General features: G+C 45.7%; 2 protein-coding genes across 2 annotated transcripts in view; one reads left to right on the top strand and one right to left on the bottom strand.

Moving 5' to 3' along the window:
• The window catches only part of LOC143935116 (manganese-dependent ADP-ribose/CDP-alcohol diphosphatase-like), a 68,461-nt gene that overhangs the window by 13,682 nt on the left and 34,296 nt on the right, over positions 1 to 20,483 (bottom strand). The window lies entirely within an intron of this gene.
• LOC143935114 (tripartite motif-containing protein 75-like) lies at positions 9,959 to 16,352 on the top strand. Its single transcript, XM_077458747.1, has 2 exons — positions 9,959 to 10,300; positions 10,526 to 16,352. The coding sequence occupies exon 2, from the start codon at positions 10,532 to 10,534 to the stop codon at positions 12,071 to 12,073; it is 1,542 nt and encodes a 513-aa protein (XP_077314873.1). The 5' UTR covers positions 9,959 to 10,300; positions 10,526 to 10,531; the 3' UTR covers positions 12,074 to 16,352.

Here is a 20,483-nt window from a genome sequence, read left to right on the forward strand (position 1 = left end):
AAATAATAAAGACAAAAACACAGTACATAACCCAATTTTTTTGTAAAATATAAAGGAGGAAGTTATACTGAGTAAAAACATACCAAACACGACACGCACACGCCCGTGCAGCAGCAACAAATGTTGTAAATTTCACTATCCATAGGCAACACTTTAAAACGCCTTTACAGGTTACCACTTTAAATTTACACAGGAGGTCTGTAGCTAGAATTACTGCCCGTGATCTGGCGTTAGCGGTGATATCTCACATGCGTGGGGCAATCGCTGTTTGCGTGTGTGCAGGACCAAAGCATGCATTTGCCTATGGGCGTGAGCACAGGAGGAAGGGGGCACTTTATTTTTTAATTATTAATAAAAAAAAATGTTTTAACTGTTGCTTAAATTATTTTTTTCTCTTTTATTGCTGTCACGAGGAACGTGGACATCCTTGTGACAGGTCCTCTTTATGGAGAGATCGGGGGCTACAAGACACAAAATCCCTCCTTTGCACTTAAAAGCATTCAAAACACCAAGATTGGTGTTTCTCAATGCTTTTGATTTTTTTAAATGGCAACGATTGTTTCTGAGTAAACCGGAAGGGATGTCATGTCATCGCTTCCAGGTTACTATCACGAACTGCCGACCAAAGTCGATCCTGGCTATGCTTGGCTGCCCAGCTAGCCAGCAGACGCGCCGGCCAGTTGCTTGGGTCTCCCGGTGGGGTGGGAGAGCCAGAGAGAACTGCGTAAGGCGATGGGGGGGGACGGACATCCCTTTCCACTGTTTATAATAGCAATCGAGCAGATGGTTAGCAGCTCCGATTGCTATTACAAGAGAGCTAACCACCAGCTGACCGCCGGCTCTAAAAAAGTCCAGCGGCACAAGGGTATGTCGCAGGAATACGAATTGGTTAAGAATCATGCTTAACTAGGTAGATACTGCATCTGTCCCCCGCCACTGATCACGGTGGTCACATGACCGCAAGCTCCGCCTCACTAAACCCCTTAAAAGGCCGTCAGGCGCCAATAACCAAAGTTTCCATTAATACAACTAATGTGTTTATGGTGTGTTTTAACAAGGGTGATGGGTAAAAAATACAATGGAATTCTCTGTGATTTGCTAATGTTCTTGTATGCAATGAGTACCTGTTATGTACACACAGTTGGCGTTGATTTACTAAAACTGGAGAGAGCAAAATCTGGTGCAGCTCTGCATAGAAACCAATCAACTTCCAGGTTTTATTGTCAAAGCTTAACTGAACAAGCTGAAGTTAGAAGCTGATTGGCTGCCATGCACAGCTGCACCAGATTTTGCATGTTTGCATGTTGGTCATGTGTCTTAATATGGTGAGAGCTTACTTTTTTATTAACTCAAGTTTCCATTTATTAGACGATTGTATTAATCCTAAGGAAATGGTTATAAGTGTGTTTCTGTTGTGTTTTATCAAAGGTGATGGGTAAAAAATAAAAATAAAATTTCAATTCTCTGTGTTTACTCATTTTTTTTCATCTTTTTGTATGTAATGAGTACCTGTCACGTACACGCAGTGAGGTCAGACTTATGCCACGTACACATGGCCGGAATCTCCGATGGAAAAAGTCTGAAGGGAGCATTTCATCGGATTTTCCGACCGTGTATATGCCCCATCGGACTTTTTCTGTTGGCATTTCCAACGGACTTTAGATTGAGAGCATGTTCTAAATTTGCCCGATGCAAAGTCCCGCCGTGTGTACGCGGCAATATAGACGGGTGATCCAGCGTGGCCAAAGCAGTCAGCAGGACATAGCAAGACAATCGATGCAATCAGTACACCTTCCCAGCTATTTAACCACCTCACTACCGGGCACTTTTACCCCCCTCCTGCCCAGGCCATTTTTTAGCTTTCAGTGCTGTCACACTTTGAATGACAATTGCGTGGTCATGCAAACTGTACCCAAATAAATGTTTTTCATCCTTTTCTTTACACAAATAGAGCTTTCTTTTGGTGATATTTAATCACTGCTGAGATTTAATTTTTTTACAAAAAAAAATAAAAAATTCCAAAAGTTTTTCTTATTTTCTGTCAGTAATTTTTCTCCTTCACTGATGTGCGCTGATGAGGCTGCACTGATGGGCACTTATAAGGTGGCACTGATGAGGAGGCACTAATATGCCGCACTGATGGGCACTGATAAGTGGTACTGATATGCAGCACTGGTGAACACTGATAGGTGCCACTGGTGGGCACCACTGATGGGAAGCACCGATGAGCAGGCACTGATGGGAGGCACTGACTGGCATCACTTATGAGCACTGATTAGGTGGCACTGATGAGGAAGCACTAATATGCCGCACTGATGGGCACTGATATGCAGCACTGGTGAACACTGATAGGTGGCACTGGTGGGCACTGATAGGCGGCACTGATGGGCAGACACTGATGGCAGGCACTGACTGGCATCACTTATGGGCACTGATTAGTTGCACTGATGAGGAAGCACTATTATGCCACACTGATGGACTCTGATAGGTGGCACTGATATGCCGCACTGGTGAACACTGATAGGTGGCGCTGGTGGGCACTTATAGGCTGCACCGATGGACACTGATAGGCGGCACTGATGGGCAGCACCAATGAGCAGGCACTGATGAGAGGCACTGACTGGCATCACTTATGGGCACTGATTAGGTGGCACTGATGAGGAAGCACTAATATGCTGCACTGATGGACTCTGATAGGTGGCACTGATATGCCGCACTGGTGAACACTGATAGGTGGCACTGATATGCCGCACTGATGGGCACTTATGAGATGGCACTGATGAGGAGGCACTAATATGCCGCACTGATGGGCACTGATAGGTGGCACTGATATGAGGCACTGGTGAACACTGATAGGTGGCACTGGTGGGCACTGATAGGCAGCACCGATGAGCAGGCACTGACTGGCATCACTTATGGGCACTGATTAGGGGGCACTGATGAGGAAGCACTAATATGCCGCACTGATGGACTCTGATAGGTGGCACTGATATGCCGCACTGGGGAACACTGATAGGTGGTGCTGGTGGGCACTGATAGGCTGCACTGATGGGCACTTAAGAGATGGCACTGATGAGGAGGCACTAATATGCCGCACTGATGGGCACTGATATTCGGCACTGGTGAACACTGATAGCGGTTAAGAGGATGTATGCTAATTAACATGAACTTCATATTCTTAGTAGGAATAGGCTCGGGCGTGTTCGGGATCCTAGTCCCAACCCACCTGCCCGATCCCGCCAGAAAGCTGACACTGCACACCACTAATCACAGGCAGGGAGACATTTCCCAATCCTGCACAGATCGGGAAATGTCTCACTGTTTGTGATTAGCGGCGTGCAGTGTCGGCTTCCTGGCGGAATTGGGGCAGGTGGGTTGGAACAAGGATACCGAACACACCCGAGCCCATTCCTACAAAGAATATGGAGCTGGAGTCCATATATGTGCCACCTAATCAGTGCCCATGAGTGATGCCAGTCAGTGCCTCCCATCAGTGCCTGCTCATCGGTGCTGTCCATCAGTGCCGCCTATCAGTGTTCACCAGCAGGGGCGTAACTATAGGGGGTGCAGCAGTCGCGACCGCAACCGGGCCCTGTGATGCAGGGGGCCCATGCAGCTCCCTCTACATATAGCCTGCAGCAGCATAGGCAGCTAGGGCTACCAGTGCACCATGCACACGGGTGGCTGGAGGTGGAGGGTGACTAGCAGAGCTCCATGCTCGACTATCGCACTGGCTGCTCTTTAGTTGTGCATTCCCCTCATGACCTGTGTCCTCAGCCGGCTCCTCAGAGTACCCCTCTCCTGCTCCATGCATTGCCGCTCAGTCCGACCCCCCCTGAGTCCGGCCCACAGTGCACTGCATACTTCTCCCGGGTAAACAAACTTTAAGCACATAGCTGCAGTGCAGCCCTATGAGAGCCGGCTCCCCGGAGGACACTGTAGGCTTGTCTGCCAGCCCCCCTCCTCCCATGTCATACATATGCTGATTGCCCGTCCAGCACACTGGATGGAGCCCAGGCCAACATGGATGAGTGCGCGGCTTACAGCTTGGTGATGGTGAGTGAGAGGACCCCATCCCCCACACACCATTACATACCCCCTCCATCTCCCCCTGGGGACAGGGACCCCTTCTAATGTGGGGACAGGGACCCCTTCTCACCTGGGGGCAGTAGCTTCATCTGCCCTGGAGAAAAGGACCTCATCTCTTCTGGGGATGGGGGCCCCATCCTGCCTAGGGACAGTCATCCAAAAGGGGCACCTAAAAATAAATAATAAAAAAAAAACGACTGATACCAGTGGTGGAACTACAGGGCTCACAAAGGTCATACCTGTGACCACACCCTGGAGTTCCACCGCCGGACTCGGAGGGAAGGGCCCTGCCTGGGATTCAGGGGGGCCCTTCATGATTTCTTGCATCGGGGCCCTGAAGGTTCTAGTTACGCCACTGTTCACCAGTGCCGCATATCAGTGCCACCTAACAGTGCCCATCAGTGCAGCATATTAGTGCCTCCTCATCAGCGAATCCTCATAAGTGCCCATCAGTGCCGCCTATCAGTGCAAATCAGTGAAGGAGAAAAATTGCTGACAGAAAATAAGAAAAACTTTTGGTTTTTTTTTTTTTTTTTTTTTAAGTAAAAAAATGTAAATCTCAGCAGTGATTAAATACCACCAAGAGAAAGCTCTATTTGTGTAAAGACAAGGATGAAAAAAAATTCATTTGGGTACAGTGTTGCAAATGTTATTCAAAGTGTGATCTCTAATTCTTAGGCTCCATTCACACTTGTCCGACTTGTCATGCCACTTTGGACATCAAAGTTGCATGAAAGTCATACGGGAATGTTATACAATGCAACAGTTGTCCATTATCACTGGTCAAAGTCGTATCCAAGTTGCACCCATCCAAATTTGCACTCCAAAGGCGAAATTTGGAGTCGTACAGGGGGCTTAAAATTGTGTCAGTAAGGCCCGGTTCACACTGATGCAACAATCACTCCAACTTTGGATCAGAAGTCGAACTGCATTCAGTGCAATGGAACCGCTCTAATCGGTGCGACTTGAGTCGCTCCGATTTAGAAAAAGGTTCCTGCACTACTTTTGGTCTGACTTTGGTACGACTTGCATTGACTTCTGTTTTTATTTCCTTGTATGTGTTGTTATTGGGCGGGGATATGTGATGGTAATGCTTTGCATGTTTTTTGATTTTGTTTGTATAATGGAAGAACAATAAAAAATTATTTGATAAAAAAAAAAAAGTTGCATGCAAGTTGTGCCAAAGTCGCAGGCAGTGTGAACTTGGGCTAAGAAGCTAAAAGTCAAATTTAATATAAAAAAAAGATGTCAATGAGGCCCCTTTCACACTTGTGTGACTTGTCCTGCGACTGCAAAGTCGCATGACAAGTCGTACCCCATGATTTCCAACGATTACCGTTCATATCTGTGCGACGTCAAGTCGCAGCGACTTTAAAGTAGTCCCTGAATTACTTTGGTCTGACTTTGATGCGACTTGAAGTCCATAGACCTCAAGATTACACAGGCATTGCTTCAAGTCGCAGCAAAGTTTTGGTAAACATTATGCGACTTCCAGGTCACACGGGTGTGAAAGGGGCCTGACTGTGTATTATTGGCCAGAATATACTGAAGTGCCCAGTAACTGCTGACTGTTTTTTTTTTCTATTTTATTTATGCATTCCTATTTAGGCTTTATTCACACCAATGCGTTTTTTTTTCAAACTTTTTGCGTTTTGCAGAAACGCTGGACATTTTGTTAACATGGGTTCCTATGGAACACGTTCACATCAATGTATTTTTGTGCTTCTGTGTGTTGGAAAGGGTCAGGGACTTTTTTTAAAATGCAAAATAGTGCTTTTTGTGGTTCAATAGACTTCAATGAAGAAGCTGCAGAAAAACAAGTAGTGCGTTTTTTACCGGAATTTTGCCACAATTTGTGTTTTTAAATGTACCCAGCAACAAATCCCCCCCCCCCCCCCCAAAAAAATAAATAAAAAAAAACTGCAAAATGCTGCAAAATCGCAGTAAAAAAACGACGGGAAAGCACAGCAAAAAGCACTGTAGAAACACTCTAAAGCAACATGCATAGATGTGAATCGAGCTTAAGACCCCATACACACTATTAGATTTTCTGCAGATTTTTGTCTTCAGATTTACCAAAACCCATATAACATGAGGTCACACTTTAAGAGTTTCTGCGATATGTATGCATACTATCTGTATGACTGACATTGCACCGCACAGACATCGCAAGTAATGTGAACACCAGTGCGCTGTAAATTACATGCAATGTCTGCCATCACAATAACGTGAACCGGGCCTTAAACCTGAACACATATGGATTACACGGCTTTTGAGGCCTAATCTAATCTAGGCTTACCTGTAGGTTAAAGAGGGTGTAAAGCGTTTACAACCACATTAATAAATGGCTGCTACGGACAATTTTCACTCCAAAAAAGGGTGTTGTCTATTTATCCTTGTGAAGAGGTTACTCAACATACGAAATTTCTCGTACAACCGAATTCAACTTCAGAAGTGACGTAATGTGTTGAATAGTTTTGTATGTGTTCTTCCGTTTCTTGGCATGTATAGATTTGCTCTTACGGGGGTTTTTTTTTTGGACGATAAACTGTACTAATTGAATGAAAATCGGACGATGTGTACGACAACAATTTTATAGCCCGCACATCCAGTTTTTGTTGCCCGAAAATTTGGAATTGGTGGTGAAAATACCGTAATAACGATCCGGAAATGGGCAGATCGTGCATCGGATGAAATTTTACTTCAGATTTTGTGTGTATGGGCCGTAACTGTTGGTAACAATTGGGGTGGGGGGCGTAGTAGTAGTACAGAAATTTGGGTGTTTGTCTGTCTTACCACAATAAAGATATTTGCACGATTCCACCATCAACACAGACTTGAGCTGAGGAAAAAATTGATTTGAATCTTGAATCGAGTTGAGAGGTCAAATCGATTCAAATGTTCAGGAAATTTTTTATTTCACCAGGACCGGCTCCTGAGGACCTGTGGGCAGGAGTTTTTAGGAGAGGCCGCAGCTTCGGCCTAGTCCGCGAGGCTGGATGCCACGGACTAGACTGAAGCTGAGGCCTTGCCTAAAAACTGCTGCCTGCAGCTCCTCAGTACTGGCACTGACACCACACCGGTCCTGAGGAGCTGCGGGCAGGAGTTTTTAGGTGAGGCCGCGGCTTCGGCCTAGACCTTTGAGGCCGGGCACACCGCAGACTAGGCCGAAGCCGCGGCCTAAAAACTCCTGCCCGCAGATCCTCAGGACCAGCGCGGTGTCCATCAAAAAATAAAAACTTGATTCGAATCGTGAATCGAGTTTTTTTATTAAAAATTGCAGATTTTTTTATTTTTTTTTAGAAAATCGCCCAGCTCTAACACAGACCATGTTGACAGGGGAGTCCCTCCTGCTGAGCCATTGTCTTCTCCCAGTGGGTTGCGGGTGGGGTAGCCACCCCCGCCTGGAGAAGACGATGATTATCGCTAGTGGCTATAGAAGTCACTTGTGATAAACGCAAGCGAATCCAGCAGGGTGGTTGTACCCAAGTTGGTCAATTGATCAACTTGGTACATTCAGCCTGCCCATTAACCGTTTGAATCTTGCCTGATTCCTGCTTAACTGGCCAAGATTTGAACTGTCTATGGCCAGCCTTAGGATCATCTGAGTTTTTTTTTTTTTGCTGACCGGTGTGGTCTTCTGCTGCTGTAGCCCATCTGCTTTAAGGTTAGATGTGTTGTGCATTCAGAGATGGAGTTTTTTTCTTAGCTGACAGGAGTGGCATCCGTTGTGGTCTTCGGCTGCTGTAACCCATCTACTTCAAGGTTGGACGTGTTGTGCATTCAGAGATGGTATGCTGCACACTTTGGGTGTAACAAGGGGGTTATTTGAGTTACTGTTGCCTTTCTATCATCTCCAACCAGTCTGCCCATTCTCCTCTGACAACAACAAGGCATTTTTCTCCACACAACTGCCGCTCACTGGATATTTTCTATTTTTTGGACCATTCTCTGGAAACCCGAGAGATGGTTGTGTGTGAAAATCCCAGAAATACTCAGACCAAGCTGCCTGGCACCAACAACCATGCCACGTTCAAAGTCACCTAAGGCCCCTTTCACACTTGTGCAACTTGTCCTGCGACTTGGAACAGTCGCAGGAGTGGAATCGCATCAAAATCGTGGCCACAGCAAAATCAGGCGTCTTTCAAGTCGTGCAGTGTGATGCTTGGTTTGAACTTCAGCAAGTTGTCTTCACTACGTCTAGATGCCTAAGCCTAGGTTTCTATTGTGACCTGAAAGTCGCATGATTTTGCCACAATTTTTGCCACGATTTTGCTGCAATTTTGATGTGACTTGATATGGTGCCTGTGTATTCTTGAGGTCTAGAGACCTTAAGTCGCATCAAAAGTGGGACCAAAGTAGTGCAGGGACTACGTTGAAGTCGGTGTGACTTGAAGTCGCACAGCTATGAGTGGTACTCATTGGAAATCATGGAGTACGACTTGTCATGTGACATTGCAGTCCCAAGTCGCATGACAAGTTGCACTGGTGGAAAAGTTCACATTGATGCGATTTGGCATGCGATTTGCCATGGCAATGGCACCGTCCGAATTGGTGCAACACTGGCTTTGCAGCGCCACACCAATTCCAAAAAGTAGTTTCTGTACTACATTTGGCGATTTCAGATGCGATTTTCATTGACACCTGTGCAGCAACCCACACAGATGTCTCTGAAATCGCCCCCCGAAGTCGGGGCTGACATGCAGGAATGAAATTCAGCTGAACTCACCCGATTTCATTCCCGCTGTCAGTGTGAACCTGGGCTTAGGCTCGGTTTCCACTAGTGTGACTTGTCATGCGACTTGGGACTGCAAAGTCCAATGACGAGTGGCACCCTATGATTTCCAATGAGTACCGTTCACATCTGTGCGACTTCAAAGTAGTCCCTGCTCTACTTAGGTCCCACTTTAATGCGACCTTGAGGTTCATAGACTTCAAGAATACACAAGCATTGTTTAAAGTTGCATCAAAATCGTGGCAAAAATCGTGAGAAAAAATCGTGGCAAAATCCTGCGACTTTCAGGTTGCAATAGTAGAAACCGAGCCTTAGTCCAGGTTCACACTGACAGCGGGAATGAAATCGTGCGAGTTCAGTTGAACTTCATTCCTGCATGTCAGTCCCGACTTCAGGGGGGGGCGATTTCAGAGACATCTGCGCGGGTTCAGGTTGCTGTGCGGAAGTCGCAAAAGTAATACAGAAACTACTTTTGGGAATCGGTGCGGCACCGCAAATGTGGAATCACACCGATTCGGACAGTGCCATTCCCGGCATTGGCAGCCAATTTGGCATGCCATTTTTTTTTTTTTTTTAAGTTCTGTTTGTTGAGTTTTTGCATATTACATACAACAAATGCCATGACAAATCGCTCCAATGTGAACCAGGGCACAATGCATTGAATGCTGCCATGTGATTGGCTGATTAGCAATTTGTGTTGCCAAGCAAGTGAACAGGTGTACCTAATAAAGTGGCCGGTGAGTGTAGACTGCACCTACCTACAGCTGCACTTAGGCTTTAAAATAAATACACATATATTTTTGTAGGGGAAAAAAAATGTGCATTTATTTATTTTTTGCACAAGAGCCTTCAAAGCATTGCACCCCTGATCAGGGGGTGGCGGGTGCAATGTCAAACTCCTGCATATACCTCTGTACGGGTTTTCAGTTAGAGAGCTGGAGAAAGTATCAACAGGCTGGCAGAGTGCTGACATGCATTGTTTGAATTGCAGTTCCCCGCCCTGGCCACGCCCACTCTTTGCTTTCCTCCCTGGGAGGGGGTGGGGGATATTAGTACTCAAATCTATTCTCAGAAAAAAAAAGCCCAGATTTCAATAGAATGTCACTGTCCCTTTAATTCCTAGACTGTGCTGTACCTTTAAGTCCTTGTGTGGGTGGGGACAACAGCCACATGGCCAGGAAGTCCAACGGTTTCTAACTGCGGGATCTTTGTTTAAATCAACTGCAGCTGATGGTTTCAGCTCTGTGCTGCCTCTGAACAAAGAAAGAGATCTGAAGAAGGCCACGAATGACCCCCAAAGAGCGGTGAGATCGTTATTTGAACTGATACAAAGAAAATTATCATTCGGTGGGGGTCCTGCAGGCGCGTTCTCGACTTTGAAGTGTGCTGAAAAGTCAGATCGGATCTGCAAACCGTCTTCAGAACCTTCAGACGTTGGAGATCTTGGAGTGTGGACCTGGACTGGTTCTTTGAAAGGTGAGCTGGACAAGCGAAGCTCTTCTGACCTTTCTATATATCAGTGATGACGAACCTTGGCACCCCAGATGTTTTGGAACTACATTTCCCATGATGCTAAACTTCATTGCAGAGTGCATGAACATCATGGGAAATGTAGTTCCAAAACATCTGGGGTGCCAAGGTTCGCCATCACTGCTATATATTATTCCTTCCGTCTTGTTTAACAAATTTCTCCTCCCGCAGGCTGCAATGGCATCCGCTGATCTGATAGACGAGCTGAGCTGCTCCATCTGCCTGAGCATCTATACGGATCCGGTAACGCTGAGATGTGGACACAACTACTGCCGGGAATGTATTGACCAAGTGCTGGATACCCAGAAGGAGTCCAGACTTTATATCTGTCCGGAGTGCAGAGAGGAGTTCCAGGAGCGACCCGTACTGTTTAACGCTAGAGCTCTTCGGAACATAGCGGAGAAGTTCCTATTTCCTCAGCCCAGTAAGAAAGATACGGGAATTTATTGTACTGACTGTGTGGACTCTCCTTTACCGGCTATAAAGTCCTGCCTGCTCTGTGAAAGTTCTCTATGTGGCAAACATGTGAGAGCCCACGCCGAGTCACCAGAACACGTCTTATCTGATCCCACCAACTACCCGGGGAACAGAAAATGCTGCTTCCATAAAAAGATTGTGGAGTATTACTGCCCCAAGGAAAAAGTTTGTATCTGTGTTTACTGTATGGCTATCGGAATGCACAAAGGACACCGGGTGGAGAAGCTGGATGAGGCCCTTGAGAAGAAGAAGGAGAAGTTGAGGAAAGATCTTGAGATGTTGACCTCAAAGAAAGCATGGGCTGAGAAGCAAGTCCGGATTCTGGAGGAACGCAGGACAGGCTTAGAAGATCGAGCAGCCAGTGTAACAGAGGAAGTCGCTGCCATGTTCAGAGACATCGGGAGAGAGCTGGAAGCACTTGAGAAGAGAGTCCTGAGTGAGATTTCCAAGCAAAAGGAGAAAACCGCACAATCGTTGTCCAAGCTGATTCAAAAGCTGGAGATACAGAAGGACGAGCTGTCCTGGAAGATAAGTCACATTGAGGAATTGTGTAACTCCACCGACCCAATGACCGTCCTGAAGGGTCAGAACTCGGAAGAGGAGGACATCTACCAAAGCGAAAAGGAGGATAATATAGACACAAATATTCGAAGTGAAGATGATTTCCATGAGAATTCTATCACAGACAAATTGCATGAACTATCGGATTTTATAAAAGATTTTCACATCGGTACTCAGCAATCGGGTGTTTTACTTGATGAGGAAACCGCTTCCAATTACATACAGATATCAAAGGATTTGAAAACTGCATCTTTGTCATCAGTAAAGTTATTTCGTCCAGAAAGTCCCAGAAGATTTAAGAACTATCAGGTGCTAAGCAAGAGAGTTTTTTCTTCGGGGCGGCATTCCTGGGAGGTGGACACCAGCAATTCAACTAGCTGGAGAGTCGGGTTGTGTTATGCCACTATGGACAAGAAATCGTACATTGGGGATAACAAGTTTTCCTGGTGTTTGCAAAAGGAATATAAGTATAATATTATGCATGTAAGCAAATGTATACCATTTATTCCCAAGCCTACCAGCTATAAATTCAGGATCTGTCTGGATTTTGAGGCCGGACAGATCTCCTTTTATGAGCTGAACGACCCCATCAGACACCTCCACACCTTCACCACCACCTTCATCAAGCCCCTTCATCTTGTGATCTGTATTTGGAATGGATCAATGAAAATCACCAACTAGGAATATATTGTCCTACATGTTTCGTTCTCTGAAGTTAGTGAGTTTTATCGGTCCACCCAAGTCGAATATTTTGGCAAATGGTGGATAGTTTTAAAGTTTTTTTAAGTTGATGTTGGTATCTTATCCTTCTCAGGGATGTCAGTTGTGACTTTTTTTTTTTTACAAGGGGCTCCCCTGCTTCTGTTAAATTCCTAATGTATTCTATATTGCAGGGAATGCTATGGTGGGACCCGGACAAGCATTTTGTTGCAGAAGGAGTGAGACTCTAAAGTTAGGCAGGCCAAACGCGGTTTGAATCTCGGCTGGTTCAGCAGGAACCAGCCCGAGATTCAAACTGTGTATGGGCAGGTTGAATGTACCAAGCTGATTGAGCGATCAAATTGGGTACAACCAGTTTGCCGGGTTTTACCTGCGATTATCGCTAGCGGCAGCAATAGCCACTAGCAATAAGTACACTGTCTTCTCCCAGCGGGGACGGCCTCCCCTGCCGGGAGAAGACAATGGCTTGGCAGGAGGGATTTCCACATCAACACTGTCTGTGTTGATGGGGGATTTAAGAATTTCTTTCCTACAACCCATGGCTGGTCTAAATGGGACAGAACCAAAATGGTGGAAAAAACATAACACTGAAGTCAGGGCTGCCATCGGGGGGGGGCAGACCATACACATGTAGGGGGCCCGGGTGCTATAGGGCAGTGGTCATCAATCCTGTCCTCAGGGCCCACTAACGGCAGGTTTGCAAGATAACTGAAATGCATCACAGGTGATATCATTTGCTGCTCAGTGATTGCAGTATTCTAGTCTGCATCTCCCCAAGGTAATACATAAAACCTGGCCTGTTGGTGGGCCCTGAGGACAGGGTTGATGACCACTGCTATAGGGAATAGCACTCGGTGTACAGCTATCAGTGTTATACAGGGTTGGACTGACCATTCGGGTGTCAGGGGGCCTGATATAGAGGTAGGTAGGTGTCTGGAGTCTTATATAGAGGGGGGTAGGTGTCAGTGGTCTTATATGGAGATAGGTAGGGGTCAGGGGTCTTATATAGAGAAAGGTAGGTGTCAAGGGATGTTATATAGAGGTAGCTAGGGGTCTTATATAGAGGTAGGTAGATGTCAGGGGGTCTAAAAGTTTGGCAGGTATTTAGAGATTTTATATAGAGATAAGTATGTGTCTAGAGTCTTATATAGAGGTAGGTGGGTGTCAGGGGGGGTCTTATGTAAAAGTCGATAGGGGTCAGGGGGTCTTATATAGAAGTTGATAGGTGTCCAGGGGTCTTGTGTTGGGGGGTCTTATATAGAGGTCAGTGGGTATTGGGGGTGGGATCGTACTGTATATAGTGGTCGGTAGGTGTCAAGGGGTCAGTGGGTGGATTCGGTGGGGTAGTCAGTGAGCGGGCCCTGGGAATGTTGGTGGTCTGACCCGGGAGGGGGCGTAGGCCTAAAGCTGTGTAAAGGGACACCAAAATTTCTGATGGCTGCCCTGACTGGAGTCCTTGAGAGATACAGTAAAAAGTTTTATCCAGGTGTGAAAAACGCTTTAAATAAGGAATGCTTTGAGAAATAGAAGTGTAAATATATATATATATTTTTTTATCAATTAACAAAATTGAAAAGTAAATGAACAGAAAAGAAATCCAAATCAAATGTAATATTTGGTGTGACCGCCCTTTACCTTCAAAACACCATCAATTCTTCTAGGTACACTTAAGCCCCATACACACTATCAGATTTTATGCTGATATTTGTCTTCAGATTTACCAAAACCATGTAGTGCAAGGGCCTGCCTGATTGCATACACATTGAAACTCCTAAGGTTTGACCTCATATTATATGGTTTTGGTAAATCTGAAGACAAAAATCAGCAGAAAATCTGATAGTGTGTATGGGGCTTTAAACACAGTTTTTGAAGGATCTTGGGAGGTAGGTTGTTCCAAACGTCTTGGAGAAGTAAGCACAGATCTTCTGTGGATGCCGGCTACCTCAGATCCTTCTGTCTCTTCATGTCATCCCAGACAGACCCCATGATGGTGATATCAGGGCCCTGCGGGGGGCCAAACCATGACCTCAGGACCCCTTGTTCTTCTTTATGTTGAAGATAATTCTTAATGACAATGGCTGCATGTTTGGGGTCGTTGTCCTGCTGCAGAATAAATTTGGGGACAATCACACGCCTCCCTGATGGTATGGCATGATGGAGAAGTATCTGCCTGTATTTTTTTCCAGCATTGAGGGCACCATAGATCCTGACCAAATCTCCAACTCCATTTGCAGAAATGCAGCCCCCACTTTGCAAGGAACCTCCACCATGCTTCACAGTTGCCTGCAGTCATTCATTATTGTAAATCGTTATTGTAAATATCGCAAACAAAGCCAAATATTACAGTCAAATATTTCAGATTAATCAGTTCAGAGCACCTGCTGCCGGTGTTCTGGCAGATAGTGTTCTGCCATCATATAGCGTCCGGAATAAGCTTCGGAAAATCTCCGAAGCTGAACGGCGCCTGCGCCGTGAGTGTAGGTGGTAGCCCCACCATCCAAGCGGACAAAGGGAAAATTAGAGGGTCCCTCCCGGGCGAGCTTTGCTCGCCATGCTTCGGGCTCGGCCTCGCTGCGCTCGGCTCTTTTTATTCCTACTCTATGTCCACTTGGATGGTGGGGCTAGTACCTGGACTCACGGCGCAGGCGCCGTTCATCCTCGGCTATTTTCGGAATCTGTGTTGCTGTGTACTGCGCATGCGCAGTACACAGCGGACACTATCTGATGGGGGACCTTATATGATGGGACACCGTTTTTTTTTTGCATCCCAGTTTGTTTTGCATAGTTTTGCTTAGCCTTGTTTTTAAAGAGGAAGTAAACCCTGATGGGTTTACTTCCTCTTTGTATCCCTACAAAGGCAAAGCATAATGGACTACTATGCATCGCATAGTAGCCCATTATGTGTCACTTACCCGACACAGGAGCCAGCGATGTCACCGATTTCCTCGTCGGCTGGAGGCATCCATCTTCCTTCCGGGGTCACGGACTCTGGCTCTGTGACTGGCCAGAGTCCCGTGATGTCACTCCCATGCGGGAGCCGCCAGTCACAACATGTCGCTTAATGAAAATGGCACGCCGTGACCCTTCTAAAGTGCGCATGCGCCGAGTACATCGGCACATGCACCGAGTACATCGGCGCATGCGCAAAAGAAATCCTCGTACGGGGAACTGTAAATATTTCCTAAACCATGTAGGTTTAGGAGATATTTACAGCACCTACAGATAAGCCTTAATCTAGGCTTACCTGTAGGTCAAAGTGTGTTATAAGGGTTTACAACCACTTTAAACCCTTACAACACACTTTGACCTACAGGTAAGCCTAGATTAAGGCTTACCTGTAGGTCCAAGAAATATCTCCTAAACCTATACGGTTTAGGAGATATTTGCCCGAAGACAGGCACCGCTGTCTACGGCGCATGCGCCGTAGACAGCGGCGCGCAGGCGCACTGAGCGCGGCATCGTCAATGATGAAGATGCTGCGCGTGTCGGCTCCCGTGCACATGAGCGGGAGTGACGTCATCGCGGCTTCGCTGAATGACAGCGGCGGAGCTGCGAGACCCCACCGAGAAGATGGATGCGCCAGACTACAGGGGACAGCGGTGACATCGCTGGCTCCTGTGTCAGGTAAGTGACACATAATGGGCTACTATGCGATGCATAGTAGTCCATTATGCTTTGCCTTTGCAGGGAATGAAACCCATCAGGGTTTACTTCCTCTTTAAGTTCTATGCATGAAAACATAGGAAGTGACTATAGGGTAGTGATGGCGAACCTTGGCACCCCAGATATTTTGGAACTACATTTCCCATGATGCTCACCTACACTGCAGAGTGCAGGAGCATCATGGGAAATGTATATGGGGTACCCTAGATATTTTCTTTTTCTTGGTCAAGGAAATACATACATGTCAGCTCTATTCTATAAACCGATTTGCAATTTTGTTTTCGATTTATGACTTTACATGTAAAGTACTGTAACCTCCATCAACCAATCATCATTCATCTTGTATTGTACCAACAGGCTCTAACCAGGGTAAGAGAAGATTTGATTGGATGATAGAGGTTGTGGGACTTTAAATGTTTTTTTTTGCTCTGAAAATGTTGGTTATGCATCTTAATATGAAAGCTTACATAAGATTAACAAAAAAGTTCATTTATACTACTAACATGTATCTGTCATGCTATTATAGAGGTGATGGGTACAATGTCATTCTAAAAAATAAAATTTTAGTTTTGTGCGATTTATTGTTTTTTTCATCATAGCAATGAGTACCTGTCATATATACACAGTGAGGTCAGATGTATAGGGGAATGTGCCAACATGGCCAAAAGCAGTCAGCAGGGTATACAAGTGTGTCAGTACTCAGTAGGAAGCACAAAACCAAATGTATTGAGGCCCGTACACACGATCGGACTTTTTGACAACAAACATGCAAATTAGCTGTTTTAAGGCAACATCCGACCGTGTGTACGCTCCATCGGACAAACTTTTTCGGTTTTCATCTGAGTTTTGTTGGCTGTGGGAACGGACAAACTTTTCGGCAACATAAGCCTGATGGAGCAAAGTCCGATCGTGTGTACAGAAAACCATCGGACTTTACAAACACGCATGCTCAGAACCAATGCAAAAGATCAGACAACAATAAAGAAGTTGACCAAAGGTGTCCTTAATACCGTGTACACACGATCGAATTGTCCGGCGTACTTAGTCCGGCAAACAATCCGGCGGATAGTCCGGTGGACTTTCTACCAAACGGACTTGGCCACACACGGACACACGGAAAGTCTGGCGATTGCTAGCGCGATGACGTACAGCACGTACGACAGGACTAGAAAAAGGAAGTTCAATAGCCAGTAGCCAATAGCTTCCTTTTCGTACTTCTGAGCATGCGTCATTCTTAGTCCACCGGACTAGCATACTCACGAACGTATTGTCCGCTGAAACCCAAGTCCGGCGGAAAGATTGAGCTGCAAAACTACTTTCTAAGTCCGCCGGACTTTACGCTGAAAAAGTCAGCTGAAGCCCACACACGATCGGATTGTCCGGTGAAATGCGGTCGTGTGTACGCAGCATTAAGAGCAGAAAAACCACGTGATTTGGTGAAAGTTGGCTGAAAAAGTCCGATCATGTGTATGCTTAACAAGTTCACGGGCAACGCCCTTTGTACAGAAATCCACGGGAAAGTTTGTACAAAGTCCGATCGTGTGTATGAGGCTTTATATAAACCAGATGGTAATGACTGTGTATTATAGGCCAATATATTGAAGTGTTCAGTATCTGCTGCCTGTTTTATTTGTGCCTTCCTTATAATGGTGACCCTTCAATGTTATGCTCAGGAAAGAGCATGCAATTGTATTCAAACAATACAGGCCATAGATTATACAATTTTCTTTCCTTGCACCATAGTGCAAGAAAATAAAATTTCTAAATTCTCTTATCAACATAGCTAGTGTTGATAGGGGAATCCCCCCCCCCGCAGTGCTATTGTGTTCTGCCAGCGGGGAGCCGTCCCTGCCTGGCAGAACACAATGGTCACTGATGGCAGCTATAGTCAGCGGCAATGATCGCATGCAAAAAAAAAAACAACACAGCAAGCTGCTTGTACTAAAGTCGATGAATCAACTTCAGTACAACCAGCCTGCCCATAGATGGATTGAATCTCAGTTTATCCCTGCTGAACTGGCTGAGATTCGATCCATTTATTTATTTATTTCAGGTACTTCTATAGTGCCATCAATTTACGCAGTGCTTTACATATACATTGTACATTCACATCAGTCCCTACAACTTAAAGCGGAGCTCCACCCTAAAGTGGACCTTCCGCTCATTGGAACCCTCTCCCCCCCCCGGCGCCACAATTGGCACCTTTCAGGGTGGGAGGGGGTGCAGGTACCTGTACAGTACAGGTATCTGCACCCACTTCCGGCGTAGATTCTGCAGAAGGTACGCCCCTTTCAGCAGAATCTACGCCCCTTTCCGAAGCTGCCTGCTGGGAAACACACGGATCCCAGAGACAGCGGGGACCATCCTTATTGCGCAGCGCGACTCACGCATGCGCAGTAGGTAACCGGGAAATTCCTGATTCGCACGCCCAAGATGGCGGCGGCAGCACCCGAGAGACGATCGAGAGATCGGCTTCGGGTGCCGACATCGCGGGCGCGCTGGGCGGGTAAGTGTCATTATTTTAAAAGTCAGCAGCTGCAGTATTTGTAGCTGCTGGCTTTAAAAAAAAAAAAAAAAAAAACGGCGGACTCCCGCTTTAAGGTCCCAAATCCCTGTACACATGGTCGGACATTCCGACGACAAAATCCGTCGGATTTTCTCAGACGGATTTTGGCCCAAATTTGTGTTGCATACACATGGTCACACAAAGTTGTCAGAAAATCCAATCGTTCAGAACGCGGTGGCGTACGATGGGACTATAAACGGGCCAGTAGCCAATAGCTTTTGTCTCGTAATTTATTCTGAGCAAGCGTGGCACTTTGTCCGTCGGAATTTGTTTACACACAATCGGAATTTAAACGATTGGATTTTGTTGTTGGAAAATTTTAGATCCTGCTCTCAAACTTTGTGTGTCGGAAATTCCGAAGCTAAATATGGAGCCCACACGCGATCGGATTTTCCAACAACAAGATCGCACATTTTCCGTCGGAAAGTTGGACTGTGTGTACAGGGCATTACACACATTCATACATACACATACTGGGGCCAATTTAGACAGGATCCAATTAACCTACCAGCGTGTCTTATGCCCCGTACACTCCGACAACAAATGTGCGATCGGAGCTTGTTGTCGGAAATTGTAGGCTCCATCGTACATTTTCCATCGGAATTTCCGACAAACAAAATTTGAGATCTGGATCTCAAATTTTCCCACAACAAAATCTGTTGCCGGAAATTATGATCGTGTGTACACAATTCCGACGCACAAAATTCCACGCATGCACGGAATCAAGCAGAAGAGCCGCATTGGCTATTGAATGTCATTTTTCTTGGCTCGGAATTTTGGGCCAACATTTATGTGACGGTGTGTATGCAAGACAAGTTTGAGCCAACACCCTTCGGAAAAATATCCATGGATTTTATTGTCGGAAAATCCTATCGTGTGTGCAGGGCATTAGAGTGTTGGAGGAAACCGGAGTAGCTGGAGAAAACCCAGACAGGCACAGGGAGAACATGCAAACTTTATGGCCGTTTTAACCACTTCAGCCCCGGAAACAATTTACCTACCTTACTGACCAGGCTATTTTTTGCGATACGGCACTGCGTCGCTTTAACTGACAATTGCGCGGTCGTGCGACACTGTACTCAAATAAAATTTATGTCCTTTTTTTCCCCACAAATAGAGCTTTCTTGTGGGGGTATTTAATCACCTTTGCGGTTTTTATTTTTTGGCCTTTAAACTAAAAAAGAGCGACAATTTTGGGGAAAAATAAATAATTTTTTACTTTCTGCTATAATACATAATTTTTTTTTTAAAAACGAATGTATTCATCAGTTTAGGCCAGTATGTATTTTTCTACATATTTGTGTTAAAAAAAATCCCAATAAGTGTACATATAAGTGCACAATATAGCACTGAACAGAGCCCAGTTCTATCTCTCTCCACGCCAAAATCACACTGACAATGGCTGCCATTGAAAGAATACTGTGGGGCAGGAATGAGCCATGATTGGATAAAGTCATGATGACAGTGTCCGCCAATCAGGGCTTGCAATGCACTGTTCAGCACCACAATGCATTGTAGTCGGGGGTGTAGGGGCGAAAAAAACGGTCAAATGCCCGAATAGCTAACCATTTGCCCATCCCTAGCGGTAATTCCATGGGGCCACTTCTCTGTTCTTTCTGTGGCCTCCCCACTCTGCTGATATGATGATTCCTGGCATCTTGTAAGATCTACACTCACCGGCAACTTTATTAGGTACACCTGTTCAATTTCTTGGTAACACAAATTTCTATTCAGCCAATCATGTAGCAGCAACTCAATGCATTTGGGCCTCTAGACGTGGTGAAGTCGACTTGCTGAAGTTCAAACCGAGCATCAGAATGGGGAAGAAAGGGTATTTAAGTGACTTTGAACGTGGCATGGTTGTTGATGCCAGATAGGCTGGTCTGAGTATTTCTAAAAATTGCTGATTTTCTGGGATTTTTCACACACAACCATCTCTCAGGTTTACAGAGAATGGTGGGGGAAAAGAGAAAATATCCAGTGAGCGGCAGTTGTGTGGAGGAAAATGCCTTGTTGATGTCAGAGGTCAGAAGAGAATGGGCAGACTCCAGATGATAGAAAGGCAGCAGTAACTAAAATAACCACTCGTTACATCCAAGGTATGCAGAATACCATCTCTGAATGCACAACACATCCAACCTT

Source organism: Lithobates pipiens, unplaced genomic scaffold (genome assembly GCF_037356315.1).
Source record: "Lithobates pipiens isolate NorthernLeopardFrog02 unplaced genomic scaffold, aLitPip1_a1.2 Scaffold_28, whole genome shotgun sequence".
NCBI lineage: Eukaryota > Metazoa > Chordata > Amphibia > Anura > Ranidae > Lithobates > Lithobates pipiens.

What these genes read in the sequence shown, in the direction of transcription:
- LOC143935114 (XM_077458747.1), top strand. Translation starts at nt 10,532, where the DNA reads ATGGCATCCGCTGATCTGATAGACGAGCTGAGCTGCTCCATCTGCCTG.